This window comes from Pseudophryne corroboree, chromosome 1, assembly GCF_028390025.1.
Source record: "Pseudophryne corroboree isolate aPseCor3 chromosome 1, aPseCor3.hap2, whole genome shotgun sequence".
NCBI classification, from domain to species: Eukaryota; Metazoa; Chordata; class Amphibia; order Anura; family Myobatrachidae; genus Pseudophryne; species Pseudophryne corroboree.
In genome coordinates, this window is record NC_086444.1 from 557,477,199 (window position 1) to 557,503,476 (window position 26,278).

A 26,278-nucleotide genomic window follows, 5' to 3' on the forward strand; every position below is an offset into this window, starting at 1 on the left:
AAGATGCGACCCGGACCATTTGTCTAGCAGATCCCACTGGAAGGTTCTTGCGTGGAATCTGCCGAATGGGATTGCTTCGTAAGAAGCCACCATCTTTCCCAGGACCCTTGTGCATTGATGCACTGAGACTTGGCCTGGTTTTAGGAGATTTCTGACTAGTTCGGATAACTCCCTGGCTTTCTCCTCCGGGAGAAACACCTTTTTCTGGACTGTGTCCAGGATCATCCCTAGGAATAGAAGTCGTGTCGTCGGGATCAGCTGTGATTTTGGAATATTGAGAATCCAACCGTGCTGGCGCAGCACTATCTGAGATAGTGCTACCCCGACTTCCAACTGTTCCCTGGATCTTGCCCTTATCAGGAGATCGTCCAAGTAAGGGATAACTAAAACTCCCTTCCTTCGAAGGAGTATCATCATTTCGGCCATTACCTTGGTAAAGACCCGGGGTGCCGTGGACAATCCAAACGGCAGCGTCTGAAACTGATAGTGACAGTTCTGTACCACAAACCTGAGGTACCCTTGGTGAGAAGGGTAAATTGGGACATGTAGGTAAGCATCTTTGATGTCCAGAGACACCATATAGTCCCCTTCTTCCAGGTTTGCAATCACTGCTCTGAGTGACTCCATCTTGAATTTGAACCTTTGTATGTAAGTGTTCAAGGATTTTAGGTTTAAAATTGGTCTCACCGAGCCGTCCGGCTTCGGTACCACAAATAGTGTGGAATAGTACCCCTTTCCCTGTTGTAGGAGGGGTACCTTGATTATCACCTGCTGGGAATACAGCTTGTGAATGGCTTCCAATACTGCCTCCCTGTCTGAGGGAGACGTCGGTAAAGCAGACTTTAGAAAACGGCGAGGGGGAGACGTCTCGAATTCCAATTTGTACCCCTGAGATATCACTTGAAGGATCCAGGGGTCCACTTGCGAGTGGGCCCACTGCGCACTGAACTTCTTGAGATGGGCCCCCACCGTGCCTGAGTCTGCTTGTAAAGCCCCAGCGTCATGCTGAGGACTTTGCGGAGGCGGGAGAGGGCTTTTGTTCCTGGGAACTGGCTGCTTGTTGCAGCCTTTTCCCTCTCCCTCTGCCACGGGGCAGAAATTAGGCGCCTTTTGCCCGCTTGCCCTTATGGGGCCGAAAGGACTGCGCCTGATAATACGGCGTCTTCTTAGGTTGAGAAGCTACCTGGGGTAAAAATGTGGATTTTCCAGCAGTTGCCGTGGCTACCAGGTCTGATAGACCTACCCCAAATAACTCCTCCCCCTTATAAGGCAATACTTCCATGTGCCTTTTAGAATCCACATCACCTGACCACTGCCGCGTCCATAAACCTCTTCTTGCAGAAATGGACAGCGCGCTAACTCTTGATGCCAGTCGGCAAATATCCCTCTGTGCATCACGCATATATAGAAATGCATCCTTCAAATGCTCTATAGTCAGTAATATACTGTCCCTATCTAGGGTATCAATATTTTCAGTCAGGGAATCCGACCACGCCAGGCCCGCACTGCACATCTAGGCTGAGGCGATTGCTGGTCGCAGTATAACACCCGTGTGAGAGTATATACATTTTAGGATATTCTCCAGCTTTCTATCGGCAGGTTCCTTTAGGGCGGCCGTATCAGGAGAGGGTAGTGCTACCTGTTTAGACAAGCGTGTGAGCGCTTTATCCACCCTAGGGGGTGTTTCCCAACGTGCCCTATCCTCTGGCGGGAAAGGGTACGATGCCAATAACCTTTTAGGAATTATCAGTTTTTTTATCGGGGGAAACCCACGCCTCATCACACACTTCATTTAATTCCTCGGATACAGGAAAAACTACAGCCAGTTTTTTCTCACCAAACATAATACCCTTTTTAGTGGTACTTGTATTATCAGAGATATGCAATACATTTTTCATTGCTTCAATCATGTAACGTGTGGCCCTAGTGGAAGTCACGTTTGTCTCCTCATCATCGACACTGGAGTCAGTATCCGTGTCTGTGTCTGCCATTTGAGGTAACGGGCGTTTTAAAGCCCCTGATGGCGTTTGAGACCCCTGGATAGGCACAAGCTGAGTAGCCGGCTGTCTCATGTCGTCAACTGTCTGTCGTAAAGAGCTGACACTGTCACGCAATTCCTTCCATAAGCTCATCCACTCAGGTGTCGACTCCCTAGGGGGTGACAACTGTATAATAATAAGATTTTACTTACCGATAAATCTATTTCTCGGAGTCCGTAGTGGATGCTGGGGTTCCTGAAAGGACCATGGGGAATAGCGGCTCCGCAGGAGACAGGGCACAAAAAGTAAAGCTTTTTCCGATCAGGTGGTGTGCACTGGCTCCTCCCCCTATGACCCTCCTCCAGACTCCAGTTAGGTACTGTGCCCGAACGAGCGTACACAATAAGGGAGGATTTTGAATCCCGGGTAAGACTCATACCAGCCACACCAATCACACCGTACAACTTGTGATCTAAACCCAGTTAACAGTATGATAACAGCGGAGCCTCTGAAAGATGGCTTCCTTCAACAATAACCCGAATTAGTTAACAATAACTATGTACAATTTATGCAGATAATCCGCACTTGGGATGGGCGCCCAGCATCCACTACGGACTCCGAGAAATAGATTTATCGGTAAGTAAAATCTTATTTTCTCTATCGTCCTAGTGGATGCTGGGGTTCCTGAAAGGACCATGGGGATTATACCAAAGCTCCCAAACGGGCGGGAGAGTGCGGATGACTCTGCAGCACCGAATGAGAGAACTCCAGATCCTCCTTAGCCAGAGTATCAAATTTGTAAAATTTTACAAACGTGTTCTCCCCTGACCACGTAGCTGCTCGGCAAAGTTGTAATGCCGAGACCCCTCGGGCAGCCGCCCAAGATGAGCCCACCTTCCTTGTGGAGTGGGCCTTTACAGATTTAGGCTGTGGCAGGCCTGCCACAGAATGTGCAAGTTGGATTGTGCTACAGATCCAACGAGCAATCGTCTGCTTAGACGCCGGAGCACCCATCTTGTTGGGTGCATACAATATAAACAACGAGTCAGATTTTCTGACTCCAGCTGTCCTTGCAATATATATTTTTAATGCTCTGACACCGTCCAGTAACTTGGAGTCCTCCAAGTCACTTGTAGCCGCAGGCACTACAATAGGCTGGTTCAGATGAAATGCTGACACCACCTTAGGGAGAAAATGCGGACGAGTCCGCAGTTCTGCCCTGTCCGAATGGAAAATCAGATATGGGCTTTTGTAAGATAAAGCTGCCAATTCTGACACTCTCCTGGCAGAAGCCAGGGCTAGAAGCATGGTCACTTTCCATGTGAGATATTTCAAATCCACCTTTTTTAGTGGTTCAAACCAATGAGATTTGAGGAAATCCAAAACCACATTGAGATCCCACGGTGCCACTGGAGGCACCACAGGAGGCTGTATATACAGCACTCCCTTAACAAAGGTCTGGACTTCAGGGACTGAAGCCAATTCTTTTTGAAAGAAAATCGACAGGGCCGAAATTTGAACCTTAATAGATCCCAATTTGAGACCCATTGACAATCCTGATTGCAGGAAATGTAGGAATCGACCCAGTTGAAATTCCTCCGTCGGAGCACTCCGATCTTCGCACCACGCAACATATTTTCGCCAAATTCGGTGATAATGTTGCACGGTTACTTCCTTCCTTGCTTTAATCAAAGTAGGAATGACTTCTTCCGGCATGCCTTTTTCCTTTAGGATCCGGCGTTCAACCGCCATGCCGTCAAACGCAGCCGCGGTAAGTCTTGAAACAGACAGGGACCCTGCTGAAGCAAGTCCCTCCTTAGAGGTAGAGGCCACGGATCTTCCGTGATCATCTCTTGAAGTTCCGGGTACCAAGTCCTTCTTGGCCAATCCGGAACCACTAGTATCGTTCTTACGCCTCTTTGCCGTATAATTCTCAATACTTTTGGTATGAGAGGCAGAGGAGGAAACACATACACCGACTGGTACACCCAAGGCGTTACCAGCGCGTCCACAGCTATTGCCTGCGGATCTCTTGACCTGGCGCAATACCTGTCCAGTTTTTTGTTGAGGCGAGACGCCATCATGTCCACCATTGGTCTTTCCCAACGGGTTACCAGCATGTGGAAGACTTCTGGATGAAGTCCCCACTCTCCCGGGTGAAGATCATGTCTGCTGAGGAAGTCTGCTTCCCAGTTGTCCACTCCCGGGATGAACACTGCTGACAGTGCTATCACATGATTCTCTGCCCAGCGAAGAATCCTTGCAGCTTCTGCCATTGCACTCCTGCTTCTTGTGCCGCCCTGTCTGTTCACATGGGCGACTGCCGTGATGTTGTCCGACTGGATCAACACCGGTTTTCCCTGAAGCAGAGGTTCTGCCTGGCTTAGAGCATTGTATATTGCTCTTAGTTCCAGAATGTTTATGTGAAGAGACGTTTCCAGGCTCGTCCATACTCCCTGGAAGTTTCTTCCTTGTGTGACTGCTCCCCAGCCTCTCAGGCTGGCGTCCGTGGTCACCAGGATCCAATCCTGTATGCCGAATCTGCGGCCCTCCAATAGATGAGCACTCTGCAACCACCACAGAAGAGACACCCTTGTCCTTGGAGACAGGGTTATCCGCAGGTGCATCTGAAGATGCGACCCTGACCATTTGTTCAACAGATCCCTTTGGAAAATTCTTGCGTGGAATCTGCCGAATGGAATTGCTTCGTAAGAAGCCACCATTTTTCCCAGGACTCTTGTGCATTGATGTACAGACACCTTTCCTGGTTTTAGGAGGTTCCTGACAAGCTCGGATAACTCCTTGGCTTTTTCCTCCGGGAGAAAAACCTTTTTCTGAACCGTGTCCAGAATCATCCCTAGGAACAGCAGACGAGTTGTCGGCATTAACTGGGATTTTGGAATATTCAGAATCCACCCGTGCTGTTTTAGCACTTCCTGAGACAGTGCTAATCCCATCTCTAGCTGTTCTCTGGACCTCGCCCTTATTAGGAGATCGTCCAAGTATGGGATAATTAATACGCCTTTTCTTCGAAGAAGAATCATCATCTCGGCCATTACCTTTGTAAAGATCCGAGGTGCCGTGGACAATCCGAACGGCAGCGTCTGAAACTGATAGTGACAGTTTTGCACAACGAACCTGAGGTACCCCTGGTGTGAGGGGTAAATTGGAACGTGGAGATACGCATCCTTGATGTCCAAGGATACCATAAAGTCCCCCTCTTCCAGGTTCGCTATCACTGCTCTGAGTGACTCCATTTTGAACTTGAACTTCTTTATGTACAGGTTCAAGGACTTCAGATTTAGAATAGGCCTTACTGAGCCATCCGGCTTCGGTACCACAAAAAGAGTGGAATAATACCCCTTCCCTTGTTGCAGAAGAGGTACCTTGACTATCACCTGCTGAGAGTACAGCTTGTGAATGGCTTCCAACACCGTCTCCCTTTCGGAGGGGGACGTTGGTAAAGCAGACTTCAGGAAACGGCGAGGTGGATCTGTCTCTAATTCCAACCTGTATCCCTGAGATATTATCTGCAGGATCCAGGGATCTACTTGCGAGTGAGCCCACTGCGCGCTGTAATTTTTGAGACGACCCCCCACGGTCCCCGAGTCCGCTTGAGAAGCCCCAGCGTCATGCTGAGGCTTTTGTAGAAGCCGGGGAGGGCTTCTGATCCTGGGAAGGAGCTGCGTGTTGCTGTCTCTTCCCTCGACCTTTGCCTCGTGGCAGATATGAATAGCCCTTTGCTCTCTTATTTTTAAAGGAACGAAAGGGCTGCGGTTGAAAAGTCGGTGCCTTTTTCTGTTGGGGAGTGACTTGAGGTAGAAAGGTGGATTTCCCGGCTGTAGCCGTGGCCACCAAATCTGATAAACCGACTCCAAATAACTCCTCCCCTTTATACGGCAAAACTTCCATATGCCGTTTTGAATCCGCATCGCCTGTCCACTGTCGCGTCCATAAAGCTCTTCTGGCCGAAATGGACATAGCACTTACCCGTGATGCCAGTGTGCATATATCCCTCTGTGCATCACGCATATAAAGAAATGCATCCTTTATTTGTTCTAACGACAGTAAAATATTGTCCCTGTCCAGGGTATCAATATTTTCAATCAGGGATTCTGACCAAACTACCCCCGCACTGCCCATCCAGGCAGTCGCTACAGCTGGTCGTAGTATAACACCTGCATGTGTGTATATACTTTTTTGGATATTTTCCATCCTCCTATCTGATGGATCTTTAAGTGCGGCCGTCTCAGGAGAGGGTAACGCCACTTGTTTAGATAAGCGTGTTAGCGCCTTGTCCACCCTAGGAGGTGTTTCCCAGCGCTCCCTAACCTCTGGCGGGAAAGGGTATAATGCCAATAATTTCTTTGAAATTATCAGCTTTTTATCAGGGGCAACCCACGCTTCATTACACACGTCATTTAGTTCTTCTGATTCAGGAAAAACTATAGGTAGTTTTTTCATACCCCACATAATACCCTGTTTAGTGGTACCTGTAGTATCAGCTAAATGTAACGCCTCCTTCATTGCCAAAATCATATAACGTGTGGCCCTACTGGAAAATACGGTTGATTCGTCACCGTCACCACTGGAGTCATCGCCTGTGTCTGGGTCTGTGTCGACCGACTGAGGCAAAGGGCGTTTCACAGCCCCTGACGGTGTTTGAGTCGCCTGGACAGGCACTAATTTATTGTCCGGCCGTCTCATGTCGTCAAACGACTGCTTTAGCGTGTTGACACTATCCCGTAGTTCCATAAATAAAGGCATCCATTCTGGTGTCGACTCCCTAGGGGGTGACATCCTCATATTTGGCAATTGCTCCGCCTCCACACCAATATCGTCCTCATACATGTCGACACACACGTACCGACACACAGCAGACACACAGGGAATGCTCCTAACGAAGACAGGACCCACTAGCCCTTTGGGGAGACAGAGGGAGAGTTTGCCAGCACACACCAAAAGCGCTATATATATATATATCAGGGATAGCCTTATAATAAGTGCTCCCTTATAGCTGCTTTGTTATATCAAAATATCGCCATAAATGTGCCCCCCCCTCTCTGTTTTACCCTGTTTCTGTAGTGCAGTGCAGGGGAGAGACTTGGGAGCCGTCCTGACCAGCGGAGCTGTGAGAGGAAATGGCGCCGTGTGCTGAGGAGATAGGCCCCGCCCCTTTTCCGGCGGGCTCGTCTCCCGCTATTTAGAAAAATTAGGCAGGGGTTAAATATCTCCATATAGCCTCTAGGGCTATATGTGAGGTATTTTTAGCCTTTATAGGTACTCATTTGCCTCCCAGGGCGCCCCCCTCCCAGCGCCCTGCACCCTCAGTGACTGCCGTGTGAAGTGTGCTGAGAGGAAAATGGCGCACAGCTGCAGTGCTGTGCGCTACCTTTAGAAGACTGCAGGAGTCTTCAGCCGCCGATTCTGGACCTCTTCTGATTTCAGCATCTGCAAGGGGGCCGGCGGCGTGGCTCCGGTGACCATCCAGGCTGTACCTGTGATCGTCCCTCTGGAGCTTGATGTCCAGTAGCCAAGAAACCAATCCATCCTGCACGCAGGTGAGTTGACTCCTTCTCCCCTCAGTCCCTCGCTGCAGTGATCCTGTTGCCAGCAGGAATCACTGTAAAATAAAAAACCTAGCTAAACTTTCTCTAAGCAGCTCTTTAGGAGAGCCACCTAGATTGCACCCTTCTCGGCCGGGCACAAAAATCTAACTGGAGTCTGGAGGAGGGTCATAGGGGGAGGAGCCAGTGCACACCACCTGATCGGAAAAAGCTTTACTTTTTGTGCCCTGTCTCCTGCGGAGCCGCTATTCCCCATGGTCCTTTCAGGAACCCCAGCATCCACTAGGACGATGGAGAAAGGCAATTGCTCCGCCTCCATCTCATTTTCCTCCTCAAACATGTCGACACAATCGTACCGACACACCGCACACACACAGGGAATGCTCTGATAGAAAACAGGACCCCACTAGCCCTTTGGGGAGACAGAGGGAGAGTATGCCAGCACACACCAGAGCGCTATATATAGACAGGAATACCACTATAAAATGTGCTTTTCCCTTTATAGCTGCTGTTAGTATCAAAACTGCGCCAATTTAGTGCCCCCCTCTCTTTTTTACCCTTTTCTGTAGTGCAGGACTGCAGGGGAGAGTCAGGGAGACGTCCTTCCAGCGGAGCGGTGATGGAAAATGGCGCCCGTGTGCTGAGGAGATAGGCTCCGCCCCCTTCTCGGCGGCCTTTTCTCCCGCTTTTTTGGTGAGTTCTGGCAGGGGTTAAAATACATCCATATAGCCCTGGGGGTTATATGTGGTGTATTTATGCCAGCCAAGGTGTTTTACATTGCTGCTCAGGGCGCCCCCCCTAGCGCCCTGCACCCTCAGTGACCGGAGTGTGAAGTGTGCCTGAGTAACAATGGCGCACAGCTGCAGTGCTGTGCGCTACCTTGTTGAAGACTGATGTCTTCTGCCGCCGATTTTTCCGGACCTCTTCTTGCTTCTGGCTCTGTAAGGGGGCCGGCGGCGCGGCTCTGGGACCGAGCTCCGAGGCTGGGCCTGTGTTCGGTCCCTCTGGAGCTAATGGTGTCCAGTAGCCTAAGAAGCCCAATCCACTCTGCACGCAGGTGAGTTCGCTTCTTCTCCCCTTAGTCCCTCGATGCAGTGAGCCTGTTGCCAGCAGGTCTCACTGAAAATAAAAAACCTAAAACTAAACTTTCACTAAGAAGCTCAGGAGAGCCCCTACTGTGCACCCTTCTCGGCCGGGCACAAAAATCTAACTGAGGCTTGGAGGAGGGTCATAGGGGGAGGAGCCAGTGCACACCAGGTAGTCCTAAAGCTTTTACTTTTGTGCCCAGTCTCCTGCGGAGCCGCTAATCCCCATGGTCCTTACGGAGTTCCCAGCATCCACTAGGACGTCAGAGAAATTATGTATTCTGGTTCCAAAATAAAGGTTTGTGCACTGAAGTATTGTTTCATGTCAAATATGTTAAAACAAAACACATTTACTTAGTTGATATTAAACGTTAGAGCAGCATTAAGGTATGCATCAAAACATAACTTACTTTTGTCACCATAACAACTACAAAGTTCTTCTCGTCAATTTTATATTCTTTAAGTGCTGTGTCATCATTAAGGATTTTACCTGAATAAGAAAAGGGGAAAAACATCAATGAACATTAACAATGTCCATCATATAATCAGCTAGTCTGCCAGTCTAGCAGCTGTGCAGAAATAAACTCACTGGCTGCTGCCTTGCCCCTGCCCCCCAAGCTTAGTTTGAATGAACAGAGCTGTTCCAAGACCCACTAGCGCCTGGAGCCAGCAGTGGGTCCCAAACTGGGTGCCTCAGGTTAGTGGTCCAGGACCAACACAAATTAGTTATGTTCAATGAAATAGGTAAAATGAGTTTTTGTGGCTTCTATTTATAAAATATGGACAAAAATAAGAATTTACTTACCGATAATTCTATTTCTCGTAGTCCGTAGTGGATGCTGGGGACTCCGTCAGGACCATGGGGAATAGCGGCTCCGCAGGAGACAGGGCACAAAAATAAAGCTTTAGGATTAGGTGGTGTGTACTGGCTCCTCCCCCCATGACCCTCCTCCAAGCCTCAGTTAGGATACTGTGCCCGGACGAGCGTACACAATAAGGAAGGATATTGAACCCCGGGTAAGACTCATACCAGCCACACCAATCACACCGTATAACTTGTGATCTGAACCCAGTTAACAGTATGACAAACGTAGGAGCCTCTGAACAGACGGCTCACAACAAATAACAACCCGATTTTTTTGTAACAATAACTATGTACAAGTATTGCAGACAATCCGCACTTGGGATGGGCGCCCAGCATCCACTACGGACTACGAGAAATAGAATTATCGGTAAGTAAATTCTTATTTTCTCTAACGTCCTAAGTGGATGCTGGGGACTCCGTCAGGACCATGGGGATTATACCAAAGCTCCCAAACGGGCGGGAGAGTGCGGATGACTCTGCAGCACCGAATGAGAGAACTCAAGGTCCTCCTCAGCCAGGGTATCAAATTTGTAGAATTTTGCAAACGTGTTTGCCCCTGACCAAGTAGCAGCTCGGCAGAGTTGTAATGCCGAGACTCCCCGGGCAGCCGCCCAGGATGAGCCCACTTTCCTTGTGGAATCGGCCTTGACAGATTTAGGTTGTGGCAAGCCTGCCACAGAATGTGCAAGTTGAATTGTGCTACAAATCCAACAAGCAATCGTCTGCTTAGAAGCAGGAGCACCCATCTTGTTGGGTGCATACAATATAAGCAGTGAGTCAGACTTTCTGACTCCCGCCGTTCTTGAAATATATATTTTCAATGCCCGGACCACGTCCAACAACTTGGAATCCTCCAACTCGTTAGTAGCCGCAGGCACCACAATAGGCTGGTTCAGGTGAAACGCTGACACCACCTTAGGCAGAAAATGAGGACGCGTCCGCAGTTCTGCCCTGTCCGTATGGAAAATCAGATATGGGCTCTTATATGATAAAGCCGCCAATTCTGATACTCTCCTGGCTGAAGCCAGGGCCAGTAGCATGGTTACTTTCCATGTAAGATACTTCAGCTCCACCGATTTGAGCGGCTCAAACCAATGGGATTTGAGAAAATCCAAGACTACATTAAGATCCCACAGTGCCACTGGGGGCACAACCGGGGGCTGTATATGTAGTACTCCTTTTACAAAAGTCTGGACTTCAGGAACTGAAGCCAATTCTTTCTGGAAGAAAATCGACAGGGCCGAAATTTGAACCTTAATGGATTCCAATTTGAGGCCCATAGACAATCCTGTTTGCAGGAAATGTAGGAATCGACCCAGTTGAAATTCCTCCGTGGGGGCCTTCCTGGCCTCACACCACGCAACATATTTTCTCCAAATGCGGTGATAATGTTGTGCAGTCACCTCCTTCCTGGCTTTTACCAGTGTAGGAATGACCTCTTCCGGAATGCCTTTTTCCTTTAGAATTCGGCGTTCAACCGCAATGCCGTCAAACGCAGCCGCGGTAAGTCTTGGAATAGACACGGTCCCTGCTGAAGCAGGTCCCGTCTTAGAGGTAGAGGCCACGGATCCTCCGTGAGCATCTCTTGAAGTTCCGGGTACCAAGTTCTTCTTGGCCAATCCGGAGCCACTAGTATCGTTCTTACTCCCTTTTGCCGTATAATTCTCAGTACTTTTGGTATGAGAGGCAGAGGAGGGAACACATACACTGACTGGAACACCCACGGTGTTACCAGAGCGTCCACAGCTATTGCCTGAGGATCTCTTGACCTGGCGCAATACCTGTCCAGTTTTTTGTTGAGGCGGGACGCCATCATATCCACCATTGGTTTTTCCCAACGGTTCACAATCATGTGGAAGACTTCTGGATGAAGTCCCCACTCTCCCGGGTGTAGATCGTGTCTGCTGAGGAAGTCTGCTTCCCAGTTGTCCACTCCCGGAATGAATACTGCTGACAGTGCTATCACATGATCTTCCGCCCAGCGAAGGATCCTTGCAGCTTCTGCCATTGCTGTCCTGCTTCTTGTGCCGCCCTGTCTGTTTACGTGGGCGACTGCCGTGATGTTGTCCGACTGGATCAACACCGGCTGACCCTGAAGCAGGGGTTTTGCCAGACTTAGAGCATTGTAAATCGCTCTTCGCTCCAGTATATTTATGTGAAGAGACATCTCCAGGCTTGACCATACTCCCTGGAAGTTTCTTCCTTGTGTGACCGCTCCCCAGCCTCTCAGACTGGCATCCGTGGTCACCAGGACCCAGTCCTGTATGCCGAATCTGCGGCCCTCTAACAGATGAGCACTCTGCAACCACCACAGAAGAGACACCCTTGTCCGTGGCGATAAGGTTATCCGCTGATGCATCTGCAGATGCGATCCGGACCATTTGTCCAGCAGATCCCACTGAAAAGTTCGTGCGTGGAATCTGCCGAATGGAATCGCTTTGTAAGAAGCCATCATCTTTCCCAGGACTCTTGTGCATTGATGCACAGACACTGTCCCTGGTTTTAGGAGGTTCCTGACAAGTTCGGATAACTCCCTGGCTTTCTCCTCCGGAAGAAACACCTTTTTCTGAACCGTGTCCAGAATCATTCCCAGGAACAGCAGACGTGTCGTCGGGGTCAACTGAGATTTTGGAAAATTCAGAATCCACCCGTGTTGTTGCAGCACTAGTTGGGTTAGTGCTACTCCGTCTTCCAGCTGTTCTCTGGACCTTGCCCTTATCAGGAGATCGTCCAAGTAAGGGATAATTAATACGCCTCTTCTTCGTAGAAGGATCATCATTTCGGCCATTACCTTGGTAAAGACCCGAGGTGCCGTGGACAATCCAAACGGCAGCGTCTGAAACCGATAATGACAGTTTTGCACCACGAACCTGAGGTACCCTTGATGTGAAGGGCAAATTGGGACATGCAGGTAAGCATCCTTTATGTCCAGGGACACCATAAAGTCCCCTTCTTCCAGATTCGCTATCACTGCTCTGAGTGACTCCATCTTGAACTTGAATTTTTGTATGTACAGGTTCAAAGATTTCAGATTTAGAATAGGTCTTACCGAGCCGTCCGGCTTCGGTACCACAAATAGCGTGGAGTAATACCCCTTTCCCTGTTGTAGGAGGGGTACCTTGACTATCACCTGCTGAGAAAACAGCTTGTGAATGGCTTCCAATACCGTCGCCCTGTCTGAGGGAGACGTTGGCAAAGCAGACTTTAGGAACCGGCGAGGGGAGACTTCTCGAATTCCAACCTGTAACCCTGAGATACTACCTGCAGAATCCAGGGGTCCACCTGTGAGCAAGCCCACTGTGCGCTGAAATTCTTGAGTCGACCCCCCACCGCTCCTGAGTCCGCTTGTAAGGCCCCAGCGTCATGCTGAGGGCTTTGCAGAACCCTGGGAGGGCTTCTGTTCCTGGGCAGGGGCTGCTTGCTGCCCTCTCTTACCCCTTCCTCTGCCCCGAGGCAGATATGACTGTCCTTTTGTCCGCTTGTTCTTATAGGACCGAAAGGACTGCGGCTGAAAAGACGGTGTCTTTTTCTGTTGGGAGGGGGTCTGAGGTAAAAAAGTGGATTTTCCGGCAGTTGCCGTGGCCACCAGATCCGATAGACCGACGCCAAATAATTCCTCCCCTTTATACGGCAATACTTCCATATGTCGTTTGGAATCCGCATCACCTGACCACTGTCGCGTCCATAAACTCCTTCTGGCAGATATGGACATCGCATTTACTCTCGATGCCAGAGTGCAAATATCTCTCATATAAAGGAAAGCATCCTTTAATTGCTCTATAGTCAATAAAATACTGTCCCTATCCAGGGTATCAATATTTTCAGTCAGGGAATCCAACCAGACGACCCCAGCACTGCACATCCAGGCTGAGGCGATGGCTGGTCGCAGTATAACACCAGTATGTGTGTATATACTTTTTAGGGTAGTTTCCAGTCTCCTATCCGCTGGATCCTTGAGGGCGGCCGTATCAGGAGACGGTAACGCCACTTGTTTTGATAAGCGTGTGAGCGCCTTATCCACCCTAGGGGGTGTTTCCCAGCGCGCCCTAACCTCTGGCGGGAAAGGGTATAATGCTAATAACTTTTTTGAAATTAGCATTTTTCTATCTGGGTTAACCCACGCTTCATCACATACATCATTTAATTCCTCTGATTCAGGAAAAACTACAGGTAGTTTTTTCACCCCCCACATAATACCCCTTTTTGTGGTACTTGCAGTATCAGAGATATGCAAAGCCTCCTTCATTGCCGTGATCATATAACGTGTGGCCCTACTTGAAAATACGTTTGTTTCATCACCGTCGACACTAGATTCAGTGTCTGGGTCTGTGTCGACCGACTGAGGTAAAGGGCGTTTTACAGCCCCTGACGGTGTCTGAGACGCCTGGGCAGGTACTAACTGGTTTGCCGGCCGTCTCATGTCGTCAACTGATTTTTGTAATGTGCTGACATTATCACGTAATTCCATAAACAAAGCCATCCATTCCGGTGTCGACTCCCTGGGGGGTGACATCACCATTATCGGCAATTGCTCTGCCTCCACGCCAACATCGTCCTCATACATGTCGACACACACGTACCGACACACAGCAGACACACAGGGAATGCTCTTATCGAAGACAGGACCCCACTAGCCCTTTGGGGAGACAGAGGGAGAGTTTGCCAGCACACACCCAAGCGCTATAATATATATGGGAACAACCTTATATAAGTGTTGTTCCTTATAGCAGCTTAAATATATCCAATATATCGCCAAAAAATGCCCCCCCTCTCCGTTTTACCCTGTTTCTGTAGTGCAGTGCAGGGGAGAGTCCTGGGAGCCTTCCTCACAGCGGAGCTGAGCAGGAAAATGGCGCTGTGTGCTGAGGAGAATAAGCCCCGCCCCCTATTTCGGCGGGCTTTCCTCCCGTAGATTTAGATGACTGGCATGGGTTAAATACATACATATAGCCTTAATGGCTATATGTGATGTATTCTTTTGCCATAAGGTATTAAAATATTGCTGCCCAGGGCGCCCCCAGCAGCGCCCTGCACCCTCCGTGACCGCTTGGTGTGAAGTGTGTGACAACAATGGCGCACAGCTGCAGTGCTGTGCGCTACCTTCATGAAGACTGAAGAGCCTTCTGCCGCCTGTTTCCGGACCTTCAATCTTCAGCATCTGTAAGGGGGGTCGGCGGCGCGGCTCCGGGACGAACCCCAGGGTGAGACCTGTGTTCCGACTCCCTCTGGAGCTAATGGTGTCCAGTAGCCTAAGAATCCAATCCATCCTGCACGCAGGTGAGTTGAAATTCTCTCCCCTAAGTCCCTCGATGCAGTGAGCCTGTTGCCAGCAGGACTCGCTGAAAATAAAAAACCTAAAAAACTTTTCTAAGCAGCTCTTTAAGAGAGCCACCTAGATTGCACCCTGCTCGGACGGGCACAAAAACCTAACTGAGGCTTGGAGGAGGGTCATGGGGGGAGGAGCCAGTACACACCACCTAATCCTAAAGCCTTATTTTTGTGCCCTGTCTCCTGCGGAGCCGCTATTCCCCATGGTCCTGACGGAGTCCCCAGCATCCACTTAGGACGTTAGAGAAATAGGATTTTGGTTACCTACCGGTAAATCCTTTTCTCGTACTCCGTAGAGGATGCTGGGGTCCACATTAGTACCATGGGGTATAGACGGATCCACCAGGAGCCAGTAACTTTAAGAGTCTGAGAGTGTGGGCTGGCTCCTCCCTCTATGCCCCTCCTACCAGACTCAGTCTAGAAACTGTGCCCAAGGAGACGGACATCTCCGAGAGAAGGATTAAACACAGATAGTGGCGAGATTCATACCAGCGCACACATACAAGGTACATCAAGCTAACTAGCTTGAAACACTCAGCAACTGCTGAAACATTACTTACCAAGTGAAAATGCAGTACATAACTAAACAAAGATGCATTGAACCAGATAATGGTTGCAGGAAAACGAAGCGCTGGGCGAGTGCCCAGCATCCTCTACGGACTACGAGAAAAGGATTTACCGGTAGGTAACCCAAATCCTATTTTCTCTTACGTCCTAGAGGATGTTGGGGTCCACATTAGTACCATGGGGATGTACCAAAGCTCCCAGAACGGGAAGGAGAGCGCGGAGGATCCTGCAGAACTGATTGACTGAACTTCAGATCATCATAGGCCAAAGTATCGAACTTGCAGAACTTAGAAAACGTGTTCGACCCAGACCAAGTTGCCGCTCAGCAAAGTTGTAACGCCGAAACACCCCGGGCGCAGCCGCCCAAGAAGACGAGTAGAGTGGGCCATAACAGATTTTGGACACAGCAATCCTGCCGTAGAATACGCATGGTGGATAGTGAATCTAATCCAGCGAGATATAGTCTGCTTTGAAGCAGGACACCCAATTTTCTTGGGATCAAACAGGACAAACACAGTCCGATTTCCTGTGACGAGCAGTCCTCTTCACATAGATTTTCAAAGCTCTCACAACATCCAAGGACTTTGATGAAATTGAGGAGTCATTAACCACTGGCACAACAATAGGTTGGATGATATGAAATGCCGACACAACCTTCAAAAGAAACTGCTGACGTGTTCTGAGCTCAGCTCCATCTTCGTGGAAGATCAAGTAAGGGCTTTTACAGGACAAAGCCCCCAATTCTGACACACGTCTAGCAGAAGCTAAGGCCAACAACGTGACAGCCTTCCATATAAGAAATCTGACCTCAACCTCCTGTAGAGGCTCAAACCAGTCCGACTGGAGAAACTGCAACACCAAGTTAAGGTTCCAAGGTGGTACAAAGGGAGGTTGGATGTGCAGAACTCCCTTCAAAAAAAGTCAACCTCAGGGAGGGCAGCCAATTGTTTCTGGAAGAAAATGGACAGGGACGAAATCTGGACCTTCACAGACCCCAACCGCAGGCCCATATCCACACCTGCTTGCAGGAAGAGGAGAAAACGTCCCAGTCGAAACTCCACCGCAGGAAATTTCTTAGATTCACACCAAGAGACATATTTCTTCCAAATACAATGGTAATGTTTAGACGTTACCCCTTTCCTAGCCTGTATTAGGGTAGGAATGACCTCCTTCAGAATGCTCTTCCGAGCAAGTTATCAGGCGCTCAACTTCCATGCCGTCAAACGTAGCCGCGGTAAATCTTTATAGCCTAACTGCCCCTGCAGTAGCAGGTCCTCCCGAAGAGGAAGAGGCCTCGGCTCTGCCTGCAAGAGATTCAGAAGGTCCGCGTACCAAACCCGCCTTGGCCAGTCTGGAGCAATGAGGATCGCTTGAACTCGTTCTCCTTACGATATTTAGAACTCTTGGAATGAGTTGAAGTGGTGGAAACACGAACACCTGGAACACCCACGGAGATACCAGGTCGTTCACTGCTTGTGGTTCCCTCGACCTGGAACAATAGCGTAGAAGCTTCTTGTTGAGACGAGAGGCCATCATGTCTATTTGGGTTAACCCCCAAAGGTCTGTTACTGCCTTGAACACCTCCGGATGGAGACCCCACTCCCCTGGATGGAGATCGTGTCTGCTGAGGAAGTCTGCTTCCCAGTTGTCCATTCCCGGAATGAAGATTGCCGAGAGCGCCAACAATCGTCTTTCTGCCCATCGGACCTCTGCCACTGAAGCTCTGCTCTTCGTTCCGCCCTGTCGGTTTATGTAAGCCACCGTCGTTACATTGTCCGACTGTACTTGAATAGCTCGATTCTTTCAAAGATGGGCCGCCTGAAGACCATTGTAGACGGCTTAGTTCCAGGAGGCTGTTCGGCAGGCCGGCCTCCAGACTTGACCACCTTCCTTGGAAGGTTTCCCGCTGAGTGACTGCGCCCCAGCCCCGGATCCGTGGTTAGAAGGACCCAGTCCTGAATCCCGAACCTGCGGCCCTCCAGAAGGTGAGGCAATTGGAGCCACCAGAGGAGTGAAACATTCATGTGGAGATTAGATCCTGGCCACTTGTTCAGGAGATCCAGTTGGAAGGCCCGAGCATGGAACCTCCCATACTGGAGAGCCTCGTAAGAGGCCACCATCTTTCCCAAAAGGCTAATGCATTGATGAATAGACACCCGGGCTGGCTTCAGGACATCCCGGACCATTGTTTGTATCACCAACGCCTTTTCCTCTGGAAGAAACACCCTCTGCACTTCTGTGTCGAGGATCATCCCCAGAAAAGACAACCGCTGTGTTGATTCCAAATGTGATTTTGGAAAGTTCAGAATCCAACCGTGGAGTCTGAGTAGTTGGGTTGTGAGAACAATGGACTGCAACAGCCTCTCCTTGGACAATGCCTTTATTAGAAGATAGTCCAGATATGGAATGATGTTCACCCCTTGTTTGCGGAGGAGGACCATCATCTCTGCCATCACCTTGGTGAACACCCTTGGTGCTGTTGAGAGGCCGAATGGCAAGGCCTGGAACTGGAAATGACAGTACAGTAATGCGAAAGAGAAGCCTGATGCGGCAGCCAAATCGGAATGTGGAGGTACGCATCCTTGATATCCAGGGATACCAGGAATACCCCCTCTTCCAAACCGGATATCAATGCCCGGAGAGACTCCATTTTGAACTTGAACTCCTTTAGAAAGGGGTTCAGTGATTTTAGGTTCAGAATGGGCCTGACCGAACCATCCGGTTTCGGTACCATGAAAAGGTTCGAATAGTAACCTGTGGTTTGCAGATGAGGAGGAACTGGCACAGCGACCTGTGCGTCCACCAACTTCTGAACAGCATGTTATAGGACAGTTCTGTCTGCCAATAGAACGGGCAGACCTGATTTGAAAAATCGGTGGGGAGGGAGATTTTGAAATTCTAGCCTGTATCCTTGGGACACAATATCCATCACCCAAGGATCCTGGCTGGACGATACCCAGACGTGACTGAACTGTCTGAGTCTCGCTCCCACTGGCCCCACCTCCAGGCTGCGCGGTCCACCGTCATGCGGAGCACTTTGCCATACCTGAAATAGGCTTTTGTTCCTGGGAACCTGTGACAGCAGGTTTCCTGGATTTAACTCGACCTCCCCTAAAAAAGATATTGGACGGTTTGGCCTTTCTAGGCTTGTTAGGCCGAAAAGACTGATGTTGATGAAGAAAAGGATATATCCGGAGCAGGTGCAGTTGAGGGAAGAAGCGGAGACTTACCCGCTGTAGCTGTGGATATTCACGCATCCAAAGCTTCCCCAAAGAGAGCCTGACCTGTGTAGGGTAGGGACTCCACACTTTTCCTAGATTCCATGTCGGCCGAACACTGGCGCAGCCACAGTCCCTGACGAGCTGAAACAGACATGGAAGAGATTCCGGCAGCCATGGAACCCAGGTCTTTCATGGATTTTACCATAAAACCTGCTGAATCGTGAATGTTACGCAAAAACAATTCAACATCACCCTTATATTGTATCCAAATCCTCAAGTAAGGTGCCTGACCACTTTACTACAGCTTTTGCAATCCATGCACTAGCAATAGTGGGACGTAATATGGCCCCCGAAGCGGTGTATATTGATTTAAGTGTATTATCAATTTTGCGATCAGCCAGCTCCTTTAAGGGGGTAGATCCCGGAACAGGCAAAAACACCTTTTTTGAGAGTCTGGACACAGATAGGTCAACAATTGACGGGTTTTCACATTTTTTTTCTATCCTCAGGGAAAGGGAACGCCACCTGGACCCTTTTAGGGATCTGGAATTTTTTCTCAGGGTTTTCCCATGCTTTCTCAAATATAGCATTTAATTCCTTTGACGCAGGGAAGGTTAGCGAGGCTTTCTTATTTTCAGGGGGAAAAAAATAAGATTTTAAACCTACCAGTAAATCTTTTTCTCCTAGTCCGTAGAGGATGCTGGGGATTCCGTAAGGACCATGGGGTATAGACGGGCTCCACAGGAGGCATGGGCACTATAAAGATTTTTTAGAATGGGTGTGCACTGGCTCCTCCCTCTATGCCCCTCCTTCAGACCTCAGTTAGAGAAACTGTGACCAGAGGAGACTGACAGTACGAGGAAAGGATTTTGTTAATCTAAGGGCAAGATTCACACCAGCCCACACCATCCACACCGTATAACATGGAATATACTAACCTGTTAACAGTATGAAACAAAACAGCATCAGCCCGAGACTGATCAAAACTGTAACATAAACCTTATGCAAGCAAAAACTATATACAAGTCTTGCAGAATTTACTCCGCACTGGGACAGGCGCCCAGCATCCTCTACGGACTAGGAGAAAAAGATTTACCGGTAGGTTTAAAATCTTGTTTTTTTTCTCTTACGTCCTAGAGGATGCTGTGGACTCCCTAAGGACCATGGGGATTATACCAAAGCTCCAGACCGGGCGGGAGAGTGCGGATGACTCTGCAGCACCGGTTGAGCAAACATGAGGTCCTCATCAGCCAGGGTATCAAACTTGTAGAATTTAGCAAAAGTGTTTGAACCCGACCAAGTAGCTGCTCGGCAAAGCTGTAAAGCCGAGACGCCTCGGGCAGCCGCCCAAGAAGAGCCCACCTTCCTAGTGGAATGGGCCATTACTGAATTTGGTACCGGCAATCCAGCCGTAGAATGAGCCTGCTGAATCGTGTTGCAGATTCAGCGAGCAATAGTCTGCTTAGAAGCAGGAGCGCCAACCTTGTTGGCTGCATACAGGACAAACAGAGCTTCTGTTTTTCTAATTCAAGCCATCCTGGCTATGTAAATTTTTAAGGCCCTGACTACATCAAGAGATTTGGAATCCTCCAAATCTCCCGTAGCCACAGGCACCACAATAGGTTGGTTCATATGAAACGATGACACCTTAGGCAAACATTGAGGACGAGTCCTCAACTCTGCTCTATCCACATGGAAAATGAGATAGGGGCTCTTATGAGACAAGGCCGCCAAGTCTAACACCCGCCTTGCAGATGCCAAGGCCAATAACATGACCACCTTCCAAGTGAGAAATTTTAACTCAACAGTTTGAAGAGGCTCAAACCAGTGAGATTTTAGGAACTGTAACACCACGTTAAGGTCCCATGGTGCCACTGGGGGCACAAAAGGAGGCTGAATGTGTAGCACTCCCTTTACAAAAGTCTGGACTTCTGGGAGAGAAGCCAATTCTTCAGATACGGTGATGTTTCGCCGTCACCTCCTTCCTAGCCTTTATCAGAGTAGGGATGACTTCCTCCGGAATACCCTTCCCAGCTAGGATTTGGTGTTCAACCGCCATGCCGTCAAACGTAACCGTGGTAAGTCTTGGAACACGCAGGGCCCCTGCTGTAACAGGTCCTCCCTGAGAGGAAGAGGCCATGGATGTTCTGTGAGCCTGAGGGTCCCTTGAGCTGGCACAATACCTCCGAAGCTTCTTGTTGAGGCGTGACGCCATCATGTCTATTTGAGAAGTCCCCAAAGACTTGTTATTCTCTGAAAAACTTCTTGATGAAGTCCCCACTCTCCTGGATGGAGATCGTGTCTGCTGAGGAAGTCTGCTGAGGAAGTCTGCTTCCCAGTTGTCCACTCCCGGAATGAATACCGCTGACAGAGCGCTTATGTGATTTTCTGCCCAGCGCAGAATCCTGGTGGCTTCCGCCATTGCCACTCTGCTCCTTGTCCCACCTTGGCGGTTTACATGAGCCACGGCTGTGACGTTGTCTGATTGAATCAGAACCGTTAGGTCGCGAAGAATATTCCCCGCTTGTCGTAGGCCGTTGTATATGGCCCGCAATTCCAGTATGTTGATGTATAGACAAGCCTCCTGGCTTGACCACAGTCCCTGAAAATTCCTTCCTTGTGTGACTGCTTCCCATCCTTGGAGGCTCGCGTCCGTGGTCATCAGAACCCAGTCCTGGATGCCGAACCTTCGACCCTCTAGAGCCACCACAGGAGAGAGACACCCTGGCCCTGGGGGACAGAGTTATTTTCTGAGGTATTTGAAGGTGGGACCCGGACAACTTGTCCAGAAGATCCCACTGAAAAGTCCTCACATGAAACCTGTTAAGGGGATGGCCTCGTAGGTCGCCACCATTTTTCCCAGTACTCGAGTGCACTGATGGACTAACACTCTTTTCGGTTTTAACAGGTCTCTTACCATGTTCTGGAGTTCTTGGGCTTTTTCCTTCGGGAGAAAAACCCTCTTCTGTTCTGTGTCCAGAATCATGCCTAAGAAAAACAGCCGAGTCGTTGGAACCAACTGCGACTTTGGTAGATTTAGAATCCATCCATGTTGCTGTAGCACTCCCAGGGAGAGCGACACGCTTTACTGCAACTGTTCCTTTGATCTCGCTTTTATCAGGAGATCGTCCAAGTACGGGATAATTGTGACTCCTTGCCTGCGTAGGAGCACCATCATTTCCGCCATTACCTTGGTGAACACCCTCGGGGCTGTGGAAAGCCCAAATGGCAACGTCTGAAACTGGTAATGACAGTCCTGTACAGCGAATCTCAGGTATGCCTGATGAGGAGGATATATGGGGACATGAAGGTATGCATCCTTTATGTCCAATGACACCATAAAATCCCCCCCTTCCAGGCTGAAGATGACTGTCCTTAGCGATTCCATCTTGAACCTTTTTAAAAACAGGTTCAGTGATTTTCGAATTAGAATGGGTCTGACCGAGCCATCCGGTTTCGGGACCACAAATAGGGTTGAATAGTACCCCTTCCCCTGTTGCGTTAGGGGAACCTTGATAATCACTTGCTGATGACACAGCTTTTGAATTGCAGCTAAAATTATCTCCCTCTCTGGGGGAGAAGCTGGTAAAGCCGATTTGAAGAATCGACGAGGAGGCACGTCTTCGAATTCCAGCTTGTAGCCCTGGGATACAATTTCCATCGCCCAAGGATCCACGTCCGACTGAACCCAGACGTGGCTGAAGAGTCGAAGACGTGCCCCCACCGGTGCGGCCTCCCCCAGGAGAGCCCCAGCGTCATGCGGTGGATTTAGTAGAAGCCGGGGAGAACTTCTGTTCCTGGGAACTGGCCGTAGCAGGCATTCTCTTCCCTCTACCCTTACCTCTGGCGAGGAAGGAAGAGCCCCAACCTCTTCTGGACTTATGCGACCGAAAGGACTGCATCTGATATTGAGGAGTTTTCTTTTGCTGTGGGGGAACATAAGGCAAAAAGGTAGATTTACCCACAGTAAATGTGGAAACCAGGTCCGCGAGACCTTCCCCAAATAAAACCTCACCCTTGTAAGGTAAAACTTCCATATGCCTCTTTGAGTCGGCATCACCCGTCCATTGCCGGCCCTTGAACCTAGTAGTCCGACAGCTCTCTGAGCGGCTCTCATATATAAGACTGCGTCCTTGATGTGACCTAAGGTCAACAAAATGGTATCCCTATCTAGGGTATCAAGATCAGCTGACAAGGTATCTGTCCAAGCTGCTACCGCGCTACAGACCCAAGCTGATGCTATAGCCGGTCTGAGTAAAGCACCAGTATGTGTATAAATTGATTTTAAAGTCGTTTCCTGTCTGCGATCAGCAGGATCTTTGAGAGCTGCCGTGTCTGGGGACGGTAGCGCCACCTTTTTGGATAAGCGCGTCAAAGCTTTGTCCACCCTGGACGAGGATTCCCACCGTACCCTGTCCTGTGCCGGGAAAGGATACGCCATAAGAACTCTTTTGGGAATCTGCAGTTTTTTGTCTGGAGTTTCCCAAGCTTTTTCAAATAACGCATTCAGCTCATGCGATGGGGGAAATGTTACCTCAGGTTTCTTTTCCTTAAACATGTGTACCCTCGTGTCAGGGACAGAGGGGTCATCTGGGATATGCAAAACATCATTTATTGCAATAATCATATAATGAATACTTTTGGCCACCCTTGGGTGTAGCCTTGCATCATCGTAGTCGACACTGGAGTCAGAATCCGTGTCGGTATCAGTGTCTGCTATTTGGGATAGGGGACGTTTTTGAGACCCTGAAGGGCCCTGTGACACCGTCAAAGCCATTGATTGACTCCCCGTATTATCCCTGGACTCTACTTTGTCCAATCTCTTATGTAACAAGGTCACATTTGCATTTTCCACATGTCCAACCAATCAGGTGTCGGCGTTGCAGACGGACACATCACAATCATCTGCTCCACCTCCTCCCTAGAAGAGCCTTCCGCCTCAGACATGCCGACACAGGTGCACAGACACCCCCCACACAGGGAAAAATATGCCAGCACACACCCAGCGCCAATAACCCTGGAAACAAAATTCCCAGATAAACAGCGCTTTTATATAATCATATAGATAAATGTATACACTCACTGCGCCTTACAAGTCCCCCCCCCCCCCCTCTTTTTTTGCCCTCTGTCACCGTGTTCAGCAGGGGAGAGTCCGGGGAGCCAGCTTCTGCAGTGTGCTGTCGAGAAAATGGCGCTGGTTAGTGCTGTGAGATCAAGCTCCACCCCCTCAGCGGCAGGCTTCGGTCCCGCTCAAATTTATTTATAATGGCGGGGGATTATAAAATATATTGCCACCGCAGCCTATATATCCATATGAGCCAGTCCTAGAGGTTTATTGCTGCCCAGGGCGCCCCCCCTGCGCCCTGCACCCATCCGTGCCTGCAGTGTGTGTAGTGTGTGGGAGCAATGGCGCGCAGGGTTACCGCTGCGTGTTACCTCATAGAAGTTCTGAAGTCTTCAGCCGCCTTTGAAGTCTTCTTTCTTCGTATACTCACCCGGCTTCTATCTTCCGGCTCTGTGAGGACGGCGGCGCGGCTCCGGGACGAACGGCGAGGTGAGACCTGCGTTCCGACTCCCTCCGGAGCTAATGGTGTCCAGTAACCTAAGAAGCAGAGTCTATCATTTAAGTAGGTCTGCTTCTCTCTCCTCAGTCCCACGATGCAGGGAGCCTGTTGCCAGCAGTGCTCCCTGAAAATAAAAAACCTAACAAAATTATTTTTCAGAGAAACTCAGGAGAGCTCCCCTGTAATGCACCCAGTCTCCTCTGGGCACAGGATCTACCCGAGGTCTGGAGGAGGGGCATAGAGGGAGGAGCCAGTGCACACCCATTCTAAAAGTTCTTTATAGTGCCCATGTCTCCTGCAGAGCCCGTCTATACCCCATGGTCCTTACGGAGTCCCCAGCATCCTCTAGGACGTAAGAGAAAGCCTCCTTAACCTGCTCAGGTGTGGCATCATTAATATTCAACACACCCCTGATAGCCTCTATCATTAATTGCACCCCCTTTCCAAGAGAGGCAGACCACGCAACACATCCCCCATTACCGTCTGTGGTGACAGAATCGATATCCGTGTCATCTTACGTGACATGAACAAGCGCTCATTTGTGGGAGTATATAGCTGAGCGCCCTGAGGTACCAGAGGAAAACCACTCCGGTTCCCTTGCTGGAATCTGTGCTAAACAGCGATATCCTGATTACATGGAATGGGATCATCCTGGGAGGACATATCCTCCTCAGCATATGACAGTGTCCTTGGACATAGCTAAAGGAGACCACCAAACACAGGGGAGGGCAGACAGAGTCCCCCCCCCCCCCCCAAAAAAAAAAATGTCGAGAGACACAGAGATTGGAGCCAACCCACACACAGCGCTTCTAACCAAAGGGAGACAGTCATATAGCAGCCCCTCCCCCTTCTACAACCCCCTGGTACCGTTTACAGATAGCTGGAGTTGCTGTGGAGGTACCTGATCAGAGCTGTGCAGGCAGGTAAATGGCACTGAATGCTGCTGGGTCCGCTCTGAGACGTTCTGCCCCCAAAATGGTGTTGTCTTCCCGCTCTTCATAGGATTATACTGGCCTAAGGATTGAGTGCTGGCTGAGATCCGGGGACCCCTCACAGCGCCGCACCATGTACCGCTGAGCCTTCCGGAGCGCAGTTAATACTGCGCTCCTACCCTGCTGCCGCCATCTTCACACCGACCCCCCGCTTGCTAGGGGGGGGGGGGGGGGGGGGGGTCGGTGCCTCACTTGCCAGATTCTTCAGCTCTGTAAGGGGGGTGGCAGCATGCTGCTGGGGCGAGCGATCCCCTGAGGCGGGGAACGATCTCACTCCTCAGGAGCTCAGTGTCCTGTCAGCGGAGATAGTGGCTCAGACCCTGCAGGGCGCACACTACTCCCCCCCCCCCCCCCCCCCCCCCTTAGTCCCACGCTGCAGGGAGGCTGTTGCCAGAAGCTCCCTGTAAAATAATAACCTCTAAAATAACATTTTACTAGAAAAGCTCTGTAGAGCTCCCCTAGCTGTGACCGGCTCCTCCGGGCACATTTTCTAAACTGAGTCTGGTAGGAGGGGCAGAGGGAGGAGCCAGCCCACACTCTCAAACTCTTAAAGTGCCAATGGCTCCTGGTGGACCCGTCTATACCCCTGGTACTAATGTGAACCCCAGCATCCTCTAGGATGTAAGAGAAACATAAGTAAATCCTTTACCGCACCACATAACTGACCCCAAGGATAACTTCTTTTAAAAATATTAGTTAACGTAATATTGTTTTCTGAATTTCTCATTAAGAAACTTTTGGCCTAGGGGTACCATGAAAAGCATTCTGACACTCTAGGGAGCAGAGACCCAAAAAAGTTTAGGAACCACGGATTTAAGAGCTATATTTACCTGCATAAATTAATTTTTGGCCAGCGACAGGAAATGCATCCTTCCCCTTTTCAAGTTCAATTTTCTCCTTCAAAGCTTTCACCTATTGGATAAATCAAATGCAGAGATTCTTTTTAAAATGACAAATGTAACAAGAGTTTCTCATTTTCTCTCTCAAAAACATTTTTACAAATTTAAAAACAGATTTGTCAAGTAACATGGTGAGATTCTGAATATGTGCGATTCTGGTTAAGTGTCAATTATGACATCTTTTCTATGAGATAGTCAAAACTGACTTGCC

At 49.5% G+C, this 26,278-nt stretch overlaps 1 protein-coding gene across 1 annotated transcript in view; it reads right to left on the reverse strand.

Moving 5' to 3' along the window:
- RAD23B (RAD23 homolog B, nucleotide excision repair protein) overlaps positions 1 to 26,278 on the reverse strand; it is a 171,203-nt gene that overhangs the window by 135,735 nt on the left and 9,190 nt on the right. The window contains exons 2-3 of the mRNA XM_063914136.1: positions 25,999 to 26,080; positions 9,042 to 9,121 (exon numbers count right to left, since the gene is read on the reverse strand). Coding sequence (XP_063770206.1) covers positions 9,042 to 9,121; positions 25,999 to 26,080 — 162 coding nt within the window. The remainder of the gene's footprint in view (positions 1 to 9,041; positions 9,122 to 25,998; positions 26,081 to 26,278) is intronic.